The sequence below is a fragment of the Pelmatolapia mariae genome, linkage group LG7 (assembly GCF_036321145.2).
Source record: "Pelmatolapia mariae isolate MD_Pm_ZW linkage group LG7, Pm_UMD_F_2, whole genome shotgun sequence".
In the NCBI taxonomy this organism is placed as follows: Eukaryota; Metazoa; Chordata; class Actinopteri; order Cichliformes; family Cichlidae; genus Pelmatolapia; species Pelmatolapia mariae.
In genome coordinates, this window is record NC_086233.1 from 7,240,003 (window position 1) to 7,252,657 (window position 12,655).

At 38.4% G+C, this 12,655-nt stretch overlaps 1 protein-coding gene across 1 annotated transcript; it reads left to right on the forward strand.

Annotated features, from left to right (window-relative positions):
• Positions 1–1,800: 1,800 nt before the first annotated feature.
• On the forward strand, positions 1,801–10,426 carry LOC134630422 (probable E3 ubiquitin-protein ligase HERC4). Its single transcript, XM_063477695.1, has 23 exons — positions 1,801–2,056; positions 2,153–2,273; positions 2,494–2,570; positions 3,205–3,426; positions 3,515–3,606; positions 3,853–3,983; positions 4,099–4,223; positions 4,312–4,385; positions 4,465–4,580; positions 4,696–4,755; positions 5,067–5,172; positions 5,744–5,939; positions 6,053–6,201; positions 6,306–6,422; positions 6,584–6,682; positions 7,077–7,232; positions 7,329–7,469; positions 7,574–7,743; positions 7,950–8,013; positions 8,103–8,173; positions 8,270–8,453; positions 8,545–8,644; positions 10,134–10,426. Exons 1-23 carry the CDS (start codon positions 1,831–1,833, stop codon positions 10,349–10,351), a joined length of 3,015 nt encoding a protein of 1,004 aa, XP_063333765.1. The 5' UTR covers positions 1,801–1,830; the 3' UTR covers positions 10,352–10,426.
• Positions 10,427–12,655: the final 2,229 nt, after the last annotated feature.

A 12,655-nucleotide genomic window follows, 5' to 3' on the forward strand; every position in this document is an offset into this window, starting at 1 on the left:
CAGCACAGATTTCCTCCTTCTGAAGTCGACTAACCAGCTTTGTGGAGCTTTGTAACAATGGTGTAACAATGGTGTCTTCAGTTGATCTGTTAGCTGTATATGCGAACTGGTGTGGGCCAAGTGTGGACAACAATAATAATGAGATACTATAAACACGTTTTTACATTTACATAATGAAAAAAATGTTGTGTTGTGAAAACATATTAAATTCATGCAGTTGCCATGGGAAAGTAAAAACTGGCAGTGGGACTTTACACTGTAGTTGTGCATTTGTGCATTACATTTACCTCCAGTCAACAATGACACCTCGCCCATAACTCACAACGCAAGAGCTCAACTTGTTGCTGAGCTCTTGGGGGGCGGGGGGCAAAGTCACCAAGATTGTATGTGGAAGGTAAGTAATAAGTAGTAGTAAGTAGTAAGGTATCCAAGTATTACATCTCAGCAGAAATACAAATTAATTGCATTTAGTGATTCAATGTTCAAAATAATCCAGCCCTTTTGTTTTAAACCAAGTTTCTTTTGGTTGGCTGCCTCCACAAACAAAACGAGCAGTCGGTGGGTGGAGCCTCCTTATCTGACCATATCTGCTCTATCTGACATCATACCAAGCCAAGGCTATTTATACAGACATTTATTTTAAACTTTGGCTATGTTCAGGTGGGGGAACCAGCATTTTGAAAATATATCTGTGATAGAAAACAAGGGAAAGTACAAAAGGTCTCCTTTAATATAGCACTGATTTCCAGGCAGTTGCAAGGGAACCAAGGCCAGGGGCATTTGAGGTGAGGGTAGGAAGAAAGAACAAAAGACAAGCTGTGAAATAAAGAAAGAGTTAATAATTGTGATGACTAAATTCGAAGTGGTGTATAAACAAGAAATGTCCCTTGTTTCTATGGTCTATGGCAGTCGATATATCTGATCCTGAATTAATTTACAAGCTCTCATTTGCATGTCTTACACTTATCCACCTCCACAGAGTCCAAATGTCCAAATGACTACTGCATTGATACTACACATCAAACAAGGACAACGTTTCACACAATGACGTCAGTGTATACTTAACCAATCCCTGCAAGCAAAAAGCTTCTGATTGTTCCAGACTCTCCATTTTCTCCTGCTCCTGGCTCAGTATTACTTTAATTTAAGTTGAAATCCTTAATAACCTCAGGCACACAGTCTATGATCACAGCAACCCCACCTGTTAAAAATGATTACACAGTATGAAGACTAACACAAATGAGCATAATAACACACTTTAGCTTAACTGTATTACTTACTATATTTAGCCTACTTAGTGGGGGGATTGGAAAAGTTATAATCAAATAAAATACATTTCACGCTCACATGATAATGTACGTGCTGTAGTTTGTTTGTAATTTGTAGATTATTAAGTATAAATGTGAGCCCAGCTCTCAGCATTATTAACATTTCCCACACTGTACCACGGAAACATACTCTTTACCACTGAGTTTGCTGGGATCTTTTATTATTCATTTATTTATTTATTTATTTATTTATTTTCGAGTTTTCTTCACTCACTTTTTAAATACAACCTCTTCCTTACCAGTCCTGAATCCTCCTTCTCTGCGTGTGAAACGAAACCCACATAACTACACAATTTTCGTTTTTATTGTCTCACATATTTATCATCAGTTTCACTTTCGCTTTCCTTACTTTAACTGATCAGCTGACTCGTGTTATTGTTTCCTTTCGTCACGCTGTTCACACCGTATTTAAGTTTTGTTTTCCAGGTAAGTTTCGTTTCTGGCTGACAGACTGCAGAGTGACACAGTGAGGATCAGCTGTCGCTCCTAAACACACGACAACATGTTTTCCTGGGGAGAGGACTGTCAGCGCGGGTTTTACGTGAAAGACGGCTCCGGTACCGACAGCACGACCACTGATGATGGAGTTCATTATTTAAACATCAGCCATCACATCGCGGATCTGTCGGCAGGTCGAAACGTGCTGGCTTTCGTTAAAAGTAACGGAAACGCGTTTTTTATCCAAATAAACGAGAGCAAGGATGGGAGAAGAGCGAGAGGCAGGCAGAGTGAGTATCGGTTTCACTAACAAGTTCACTCTCTGCTACATTTAACCGAACTGTGTCCACTCACACCTGCTGTGTTTGTGGTTTGTGAATCTGCAGAGTTTGTGAAACACAAAGAGAAGATAGAGGCTGTGAGTTGTGGCGATGATGTGGTCGCACTGCTGTCTGAGAGCGGCAAAGTTCTCTGTGTGGACACCAGACACCCACCTTTCACTCCCAGGTAACAGATACAGATTATGCTCCACAGACTGGCATAAAATGTCATATTATGTATTATTATTATTAGTAGTAGTAGGCAGGTAGGTAGGTAGCACCATTGTTAGTATTCCTAGTCCTAGGACCCTACAATGCCTATATTTGGATTTTGGATTTGGATTTTGTATAGATATATATATGGCTTCTTTCAGCTCTGTTCTCTTCTTCTGCTCCGTCTTTTTCAGGCCACTCGAAGCTTTTTCTAACATACACGTTTCTCAAGTTGCTTGTGGGAGTCAGCACTCCGTTGCACTCACCAAAGGTACAGTAGAGTTCTGCAAGTGCTACAAATGGACAAGTTAAAATGATTAAGACAGACTGAGTCAGCCCATCCGGCTTACATTCAATCACATTTGGTTGCACTTCATAATACACTTCATACACATGTAATTTTATATCATAGTCTGTTTTCATGTAGTTCATGTTACTTTGGCACATGTGTGTACAGATATGTATCCCTAATACATGCATGGTATCATAGTTTATCTATCTATCAAACAAACAAGGGATTGAAGTATCAGCTGAACCGTCAGCATATGTGGTTGGGCACTAAGATACGCTTATAAATTGGGATTGCAGCTGAGATTAATTTTTGTCCTCCATGAACATTATCCCTGATTTTCACACTTGACTCTCCATCAGGAATTTTCACATTATTAACATTGCACACCTGCATGTCTACATTTCTATTTGAAATGGAAATTTCTTGTGCATTATTTTATAGAAATGTAATCAACTTTCTTCAGCGTGACTTAGATTTATCTTTAGGAACTTTGGGATCTGCGCCAGAATATAAAATTTTATTATATAAAAATTTTACTGCACACCCTCAGTTTGTGACCATCCAACTGATGGGCTTGTCATAACATTGATCATAAACTCATAAACTCCCACAGATGGTCAGCTGTATACGTGGGGTCAGGACTGCAGGGGCCAGCTGGGTCTGGGTACGAGGAAGTCTGTCTGCAGATCACCTCAACATGTGCCATCACTGTCAGCGATCCCCCTGATCCAGGTCGCTGCAGGAGGAGACCAGAGTTTCGCCCTCTCTGTCTCTGGAGGTGTTTTCAGCTGGGGGAGAAATGACTGTGGACAGCTTGGGCTGGGAGACACAAAAGGTACTGTAGCTTTAAAATAACTTTATTGTATGTTAATGAGCATTATAATCTGGTAACATAATAACACTGACAATCCTTTTCCTTATAGACAGACACACACCAGCTCCTGTTCAGTGTTTGAATATGAAGAAAGCTCAGCGCATTTCCTGTGGAAAGTACCACACAGCCATTTTGACAAAGGTTAGACAACTGGAGCTTTTTAGTGCTCTCCTTTAAACTCTTCTTTGGTTTCTACCAGCTCCTAATGGAAAAATGTGGTTGCTAAATACTCTATTTGTCCATTGGTGTAAGCTGGCGCTGGGACAGCATGGCCCAGTTTCTTTATCTGAGCCTTTTGCTACCTGCTGTATTGTAACAGTACAGTGAAGAAAAACAATAATAATGGCTGTGGGACTTTACACTGTGGTTGTGTGTTTGGCTCCTCAGCATGGGGCAGTGTTTACATTTGGCTCCGGTCAACACGGACAGCTCGGCCACAACTCACTACGCAATGAACTGCGTCCTCGACTTGTTGCGGAGCTCTGGGGGGCAAAGGTCACCGAGATTGCATGTGGAAGGTACGGCACACATATTGTTTAAATTTATGATGTAAACAGTGCTCAAAGAAAGCAGTTAGTAAAGTGTTACTATGGTTTTTAGGTCTAAATATTTTGTATATTATCATCTACACAGGAATCACACTTTGGTGCTGACCGAATCCAAGAAGGTCTACTCCTTTGGTTGTGAGGATCAAGGGCAGCTGGGACATCGAGAGGAGAGTAATCCATCTGTGCCACTGCTTGTTCGGCTGCCACAGGGTAACTACACCTCTGTTATTAATGATTTAAGGATACAATGAATTTGCTGTATCTGAGAAAGAAATGATGTGTTTACCTGCCATTTCAGACACCGGTGAGCCCAAAATCAGAAACATCTTCGCAGAAGATAACTGTTCATTTGCAAGATGCTTGTCTGATGAGGTACTGACACTAACACATAAAGTACAGACCATGATGGAGGAGGTGTAAATATGTAAACAATCACTGCTTTCTTTCACAGGGCATTCACAAGGGTTCAAAGACTGACTGTGGCATTGCATCACAGCACTGTCTTGATGACATGGTTGACAAATGGATCTCTGAATGTGATTCAAAGCCATGGAAAAAGAAAAAACAGTACGTGTGATGCACTGGCAGTCACAGCCTGTTGATTTGTCTGGTGTTTTATGGCTTCTGTGACTCAAATTATTCATTTTTTCTGCAATGGAATGAAAACATTAAATCTTCACAGGGAAGTCTACAGGGCATTTTCCTCTGCATCCTGTCTGAATAAAAGCTTCCTTGAGCAAAGGTAAATACACAGTTTCTGTCCACCACATTCTTCTTTTTCTCATCTCAAAGGTGGGCTATCTAGTCTCTCGGGCCTGAAATAGCTAAAGTATGGCTATAGTTGCTATATATTCTCTCTCTCTCTCTATCTCTCTCTCTCTCTCTCTCTCTCTATATATATATATATATATATATATATATATATATATATATATATATATATATATATATATATATATATATATATATATATATATATATATATATATGAGAGAGAGAGAGAGAGAGATAAGTGCAATGCTTTGATATGGACTTTTTTCTTCTTGTTCTTAGCGGTGATAAACATTTCCAAACTTCACCAAAGTACCACGGCTTAAACCTGAACCATGCACAGCTTGCTTTCAAGAAACTGTTAACAAAGGAAAGTGCTTGGGCAAAGGTATGTTGCTAGAATACATGTAATCTGTAAGAAAAGTTATGTGTTTGTTTGTTTGTTTGTTTGTTATTTTATAAATATCTTACTAATAATTTGAGAAATCTGTGTTTGTCCATAAATGCCTAGTAATATAAAGCTAAATCTGTACAGACGTGTCACACAGACACAAATATCTTCTAAGTGTTGATTGAGAGACTAATAAAATACTAGAATTTAATTTGACGAGCATCCAAATCAGAACTTCAGTTCCTCACTCGTGGTGTTCAGATGAGCGGTTCTTGAAAAAACCGCAACCGATATTCAGTTTGTTCTGCATGGTCACATTCTGATCAGACAGTCATACACACATGACACATTTAGTGAACGTATCCTTATAGCTAACCCTTTAGACAACTTCAGATTGCAACTGGTTACACTCTCCGTGACCAGGCACTGCTCTTGTCGTGTTAACAAAATAAGCTTCCTGACTAAATAGTCCCAGCATTTTTCCTCTGAACACTGTCGAAAAAAAGCCACATTCAATGTACCTGGAGCTACCTGCTGTTCAGTGATTTTTGGAATCATCTTGAAACAGATCGAGGCCGCTGTGCTGCACCTGCTCCCTTCCCTTGATCAGAAACCAGTTGGAGTGGAGGGGTTGAGAATCTACCTTCTTCTCAATGAGCTTCTGCATGCAATCCAGAAACAAACATGGCAACAGAGCACAGAGCTTGCTGAGGCGGTAGCTGGTGCAGTAGCAAGGTTGTCGAATGAAAGTCTTAAGATCATAGGTACTGTCACAGCTGTCTACATGAAATCACAATACTCTTCTTAATCTGGAAGGTGACAAAGTGCTCAAAGTTTCATGGCATGTAGTTTTTATCTGTTCTCTGTTTTTCTTCAGGTGACTGGTGGTCCTCGCTGTCACCCTCCACCATGGTGCGATACGTTAAGGTGTGGAAGCAGGCCCTATCAGAGATCCTGTCCTTTAAACCTGTACCTCGCAACTCTGGAGTCAGAAATCTGCTGCAAGTCCTCCAATATATGTACAATGTTAGTATTAATATCCTAAAACAGTCATTTTACTTCCTCTTAAGCCTTAATTTGTCACTTATTTTACCTGAAAAAAAATTTTAAGTCAAATGTTTCCTTTAAAGGCCAACAGCAGGGTTGCAGAGTCTCGAAGGATACCAGAAAGTGATTTTTGTGTGTCAGCTAATGAAGAATTCCTTTTTGAGGATTTGCAACATTGGCATTTACAGTCACAACAAAAGGTAAAATGTTCTGGTCTAAAGTAGTGTGTCTGTGTGTAATCTACTGTGTCATACTTTGTGTTTCCATTTAGTCAATGCCTAATGTTGATATTGATATTACAAAGAAATGGTTTTCATGTGTTGGTAAACCTAAATGATCTATGTGGATTTTTCTATTTCAGTATGCAAATGCTGAGCCACTCATCCTGTGCAAGTTCCCAATCGTGATGGCTCTGCAATCAAAGAAAACGGTGTTAGACATGAATTCTGAATGCACTCAGGTAACTTAAGCCTGAACCAAGCAACTGCCTTATCTTCCTCAAACTTGCAGTACACTACCTGCCCAGCAATATTTTAAAAAACAAAACAGGAGGAGTTATTTAATTAGTCAGCAGCCTGATAACCTGAGCAGTGCTTAAATGAGACAGATTATTCATCAGTTGACCGGAAGTTTGTCAAATGATAATATTGTTCTTCAATTATGAAACTATCAGCAAATTTAGTCCCAGTAATCTTGTGAGGCAGTAGTCATTGTTATTAGGATTACTGTGCTGCCCCCCAGTGCACAGCAAAATAAATGCCATTATAAGAAGTAAGACTTACTGTATTCAATAAAATGTCATTCAAAGAGAAAAATAATTTTTTAAAATGTTTTATTTTTTATCTCTATTGTAGAGACAGCACCAGATGGCTTTTGGTTTGCCCGATAAATTGAATCCTCTGTCAAATCCAAATTACTTTGAACTGCGGCTGCAGCGTGCGTCACTCCTCGAAAGCACCTTCAGAGAGCTGGAAGCTGCTCCTCACAGCGACTTCAAGAAGCCACTTGTGGTGAATATTTGATTGATTTTCACCTGATGATTAATGCATAGCCATTCTTCTGCAACTGTTCTTACCAGAAGCATCTCTAACATTTATATTTCTCAGGTCCATTTTGATGAGGACCCAAAGGTCACACGGGTATACAGACAAGACCTTTTTCACCACCTGTTTCTTAAAATGGTGTCAGAAGAATCTGGGATGTTCATGCTCAATGACTCCAAAACCCTGGCGTGGTTTCCCTCCAATGTAAGACTTTAAAACTGAGCCCACCAACTGTATAAAATTGGTTAAAGGATTAAAGTTTTAACGATAAGCAGTAATCGAACCAAAGTGAACTTTTATTAATGCAGGCAACAGAGGAGAGCAAGAGAAACTTCTTCCTGTTTGGACTACTGTGTGGCTTGGCCTTGTACAACCAGTGTATCATACACTTACCATTCCCACTGGTTCTGTTCAAGAAGCTACTCAATTTAGAGCCAACACTGGAAGATATGATGGAGTTCAGCCCGACTATAGGACGGTGAGTATCCATTTCATTTCAGTAACACATGCTGCTGCTGGTCCCACAACCTGGCCCCGGATAAGCAGAAGAAAATGTATGGATGGATGTATTTTAAGTTGTGTTGTGTCAAAAGTTACAGTAACTTGTGACTGCTGTAAAATGTACATGGTTGCACTTCTTTTAATACAACGTTAATACAACGTTTTAATACAATTTATTTAAAGGACTCTGCAGACCATCTTAAACTATGAAGATGATGTTCTGGATAATCTCTACATGGACTTTTGGGTATGTGTTTTACTATAGAAGATGATCAGTAATCTGTCTCATTCTCAGGTTTCGCAGCTAAACTCATCTGATTTATAACTAATTTACAGATAAACTGGGATGGAATAGATGTTGACCTGGATCCTCAAACTCCTGGAAAGCCACTGACAAGTCAAAATAAGTAAGCATATAAAACATGAAGCGTTTGTGAGGTTCGTCTGCAGCACCTCTGTCTCGGTGATATATTTGCTGATTTAAAATTTTCCCTACTAAACAGGAAGGAGTTTGTGGAGGCCTATGTGAATCACACCTTCAACACATCAGTGGAGAGTGTGTTCCAGGAGTTCAAGCGAGGCTTCTTCCTGGTGTGTGAGCAGGATTTGGTGAGGCTGTTTCGACCAGAGGAGCTGCAGGGAGTGCTGGTTGGCCAGGACGTGTATGACTGGGAAAAGTTTAAACAGGTACAGTCAGCCAAACAGACACAGGCTGTAGTTTCACAGCTGCCTGACTTTATCAACTCATTTGCAAAAAAATAATTTTCACTGTCTACAGAACACAGTTTATGAGTTGGAGCATGTTCGCCATTCCACCATACAGATGTTTTGGGAGGTGTTTGACGAACTAACTGAAGAGCAGAGGAAAGACTTCCTTCGTAAGTACTTGACAAATTTCTACAGCTTTTCACTGTTGAAATCTTCCCTGTGATATGTTATTAAAATGTGGGCAATATTAAGGACTTGTGGTATGTACAGTGCTGTGTAAAAGTATTTGCCTGCTTCATAGTCAAAGTTAAATCTTTGACATGATCTAAAACAGCCCGTGAATGCTTGGAAACCCTCCAATGTGACTAGATTTAAATTAATTCGACAAAAAAGAGAGTGGGTCAGAATTCTTCCCCAGCAATATGAAAGACTCATTTCCAAGGTTATGTAACAATGTGCAGCAGGCAGGTTTTGAACCAATATACAAAACTCCAGAGGCAGGACATGAAACTAAAAAAAATAATCATTTAAAAAAAATTTAATGCAAGAAACTTTTGAAAATCACAAAAAATAAATGTGCTGGAGTGATGAATACAAACACTAACGATCTAAGGAAAACCAATGAGCAAGGGAATGCACAGCAATGACGACATGACAAAGGACCATGGGAAGATCCAGACAATTTCTACACAATGTATTTAGAGAAGGGGAAAACAGCTCAGAGACACAGCAGGAAGAGACAAGGGAATCTAAACTAGACACAGTGCAAACGAGGCAAAAGACCAACAAAATGAAAAAAGTCATAAATCGAGTAACTAAACACAGGGGAAGCACGCTAAATAAAAAGAAAGCTAGAATACAACAAACTTTAACTGGAAACAAAACCCAGATAAGCAAATAAAGAAGGCGTAAAACTAGAAACACTAAACTAAGAGGAAAACTAATGCTCTCAAAATCAAACAGATAAACACTGAGGAATCACAACTAACTTGACACAAAGGGATACAAGACAAACAAATAGACCAGCTCAGACACAGGGACATGAGGGACACAAGAAATACAATATATAATGAACAGAACTAGATGTGAAACCAAAACCCAGGGTTATGAATGCAAAGAAACAAATCACAAAATGCTGTAAAAAGACAAAACTCTGGGTCCTAGATACCAAGACCCTAGCAGCCAGTTAGTGCATAAACACTTGATCACAGTTCTTGCTGCCAAGGGATTAGTGTGCAGTCACATAGGGGTCAGGTAGGTCTGAATAATTTTTTCCCTTAAAATGAAATCATCATTTAAAAACTGTGTATTTACTAGTTTACATAAAAGTGAGACAAACATGAAAAAAAGACTGCCTTACAAAGACTGTACCAAAATGATGAGCAGCTCCATCTTCTTGATACATTCTGAGAATTTTTTGGATGTTCATTAGCATTGTCACAAAACACTGATATTGATTACCAACTAACCAGATTGAATTTATTTAAACTCATCTTGTAAACAGTTTTACATTTCTACTTAGAGTCTATTCTATTCTGTTCTATACTGTAACCATTCTAGTCTATTTGAATGAGGTGGCTAGGTCACGGTCATGGTGATGCTGATAGACAGAAAATAAGATAATCAAAATAAGATTTTCCTTCCACTGCTGTTCTTCAGGGTTCCTGACTGGTTATAGAAGAGCTCCAATTCTTGGCATGGACCAGGTCAAGATGAAGGTTCGGGTTAAGCAAATTCAGAGCGGCACCTGTGATCAGCACTTCCCTGAGGCCCTGACATGTCACTCTATTCTGAATCTGCCTTTTTACTCAACTAAGGAGATCATGCGAGACAGACTGACAGAGGCCCTGCTAGCAGATACAGAATTCACACTGTGATGGTGGATCATATGCAGCTCTAAAGGAGCGTGCACTGTGTCTGTGCTGAGGAGGAGGGATGGGATTTATTTTTACTCTGGGAACTCATCTTTTTTTTCCTGTGGTACTTCAGGATAATTTACACTGTGTATTACACTAATATTACACTATAGCAAATGTACAACTTGACTTTGTAAGATTTATCTTTTTTTTAAAAAAAATTCAACATTCCTACATAAGATGGCTGTGTAACAGCATCAGCATCATAAGGCACTTTAGAATTATCTAACTTTTCTTAATATGTCATAATTTATCCAATAATTTAAATTATTCCTATGAATCAAATCTAAGTTTTATGCTCAGACAAAGATGAACAGAATAATTTATTACTTGTTATAAACATCTGACTATATGTAATACAATCCAAAGTATTACTTCTGTATTATTTATCACTTTATTCTTTGTGTTTTATTTAATTCTAGTGGGGTTGGATTATTACCAGTTATAAATATTTAACATATGTAACATTGGTTATGTGTTTGAACAATAAAAATGTGTATTTTACACTAAACATTGCTTACCTAGTGTCAATAAATCACTGAACACTGCAGTCTGAGGTTTCCTTCACACTATTTAAAGTAGAAATCATAATCAAGTGCAGATTTTATTTGATAATATTAGTATCTCAGACCGTTGCCCACGCTATGTTTCTGTATACTTATGTCAAAGAGAAGAAAGGTTAAAGTTAATATGCTGTCCAGAGACTCTGCTAAAGCGCCATTCAACCACCAGATGGATCCAGAGTTAAACCCAGTGGCTTCATTTGTTTTAACATTATTTGTCGACTTGAACAAACGTACCAATAAGCTGCTAATTCAAATCCAAGTTGAAGGAAAATCGTTATGGAGTCTAGGAACCTGAAGCCACCTGAAATTACATGAAAAAAGACAGCAATACCTTTCAGTTTAACCTTTTTTGTTATTTCCTGCCTCTTTTGAGCTAAAAGAGGCCACCCAAACACGTGAGATATCATTGGAAAGGCAAGGATATCCTCTATTGAGCACATCGGGACTTAGTAGGGCAGTTCAATAAGTTCAAAAGATGTAAAATGTCCATTGCAGAGGGCATAAACAAATAGACTGCATCTCAGGATCTCACATGATTCTGAAAGAGGAATAATAGTGTAACCCTGATGTAACAATAGTGCTGCTTGAGTCACATGCTTTTGGGGGGTTTTGCATTTGAAGAAAGAAAGAAAGAAAGAAAGAAAGAAAGAAAGAAAGAAAGAAAGAAAGAAAGAAACCACTAGATGTCCCCACTATTCTGCTGGTTGGCTGTCTGGTTCGATGAAACAAAGAACAGCTAGGATGAGATCATCTTGCAGACAAATGCAGCTTTGCAGAGTAACAATGCTTCACATTCAAAACCAAACAGAACAAAAAAACATCAAATAAAATCTTCATTCAAGAATGAAAATATCTTACACATCAGTTCAAATTAACATATACCTTTAAACTTATATTTATGCGTGACATCATTAATAATACTGTTTGGATTCTTTAAAGAGACAGCACAGAATTTTTTTCTGAATAAGGAAAATTATAAATTGAGACTTTTTTAAAATTTCAGTGGATCTGTTGTTTTCATGTTGACTGTGACAACAATTTCTATTCTTGGACTTGGAGAGTAGCTTTTCTAAAATAATCCATATTTATGTTAAACCATTTAAAGGTTTTGGCTCTTCCCTTCCTGAGGGGACAGCCTTCTACTGAATGGCTTCTCCTCACAAACAGAAAATTTGAACATCAAATGGATGGCAGCTCAGTGTTCACAGTTAAAGCTGTGTGCCTCAGATGACGACGATACCAGCTCCCAGCAAAATGAAAGAGATCCAAGACTAGAAAAAATAAAGCTCTTGCTTCACATTGTTTAACATAAACTGGCCTAATTACTTGAAACTAACTATCATATTTAATGTGATCATCCATTATTGTAGCAAATGACAGAAAACAATAAAAAGAAGAATAGGTCAACTTTAAGCCCTGATTTCCCTCGAGGCTTTCTGAGTCACTCTGTGTGATTTCCGGTCAAATGAATAAAGTCATATGGTCATGGGAAGCCAACTGGTCAGTGGGACAGATCTGCTACAAAAAAGGACTACAGGGAGACAGAAAGTGACCACAAAGAGAAAACTAATGCCATAAAAAAAGAGGCAAAAAAACAATCACAAATGCAAAACAATTCACAAAGATACATAAATTGCCCTACAAAGAGACACAAAACTCTCCTAAATACATAGAAAATACAAAAATATTACAAAGAATT

Coding starts and splice junctions, on each gene's coding strand:
- LOC134630422 (XM_063477695.1), top strand. CDS start 1,831: ATGTTTTCCTGGGGAGAGGACTGTCAGCGCGGGTTTTACGTGAAAGAC. Junction 2,571..3,204: donor CTCCGTTGCACTCACCAAAG/GTACAGTAGAGT, acceptor AAACTCCCACAG/ATGGTCAGCTGTATACGTGG. Junction 4,756..5,066: donor AAAAGCTTCCTTGAGCAAAG/GTAAATACACAG, acceptor TCTTGTTCTTAG/CGGTGATAAACATTTCCAAA.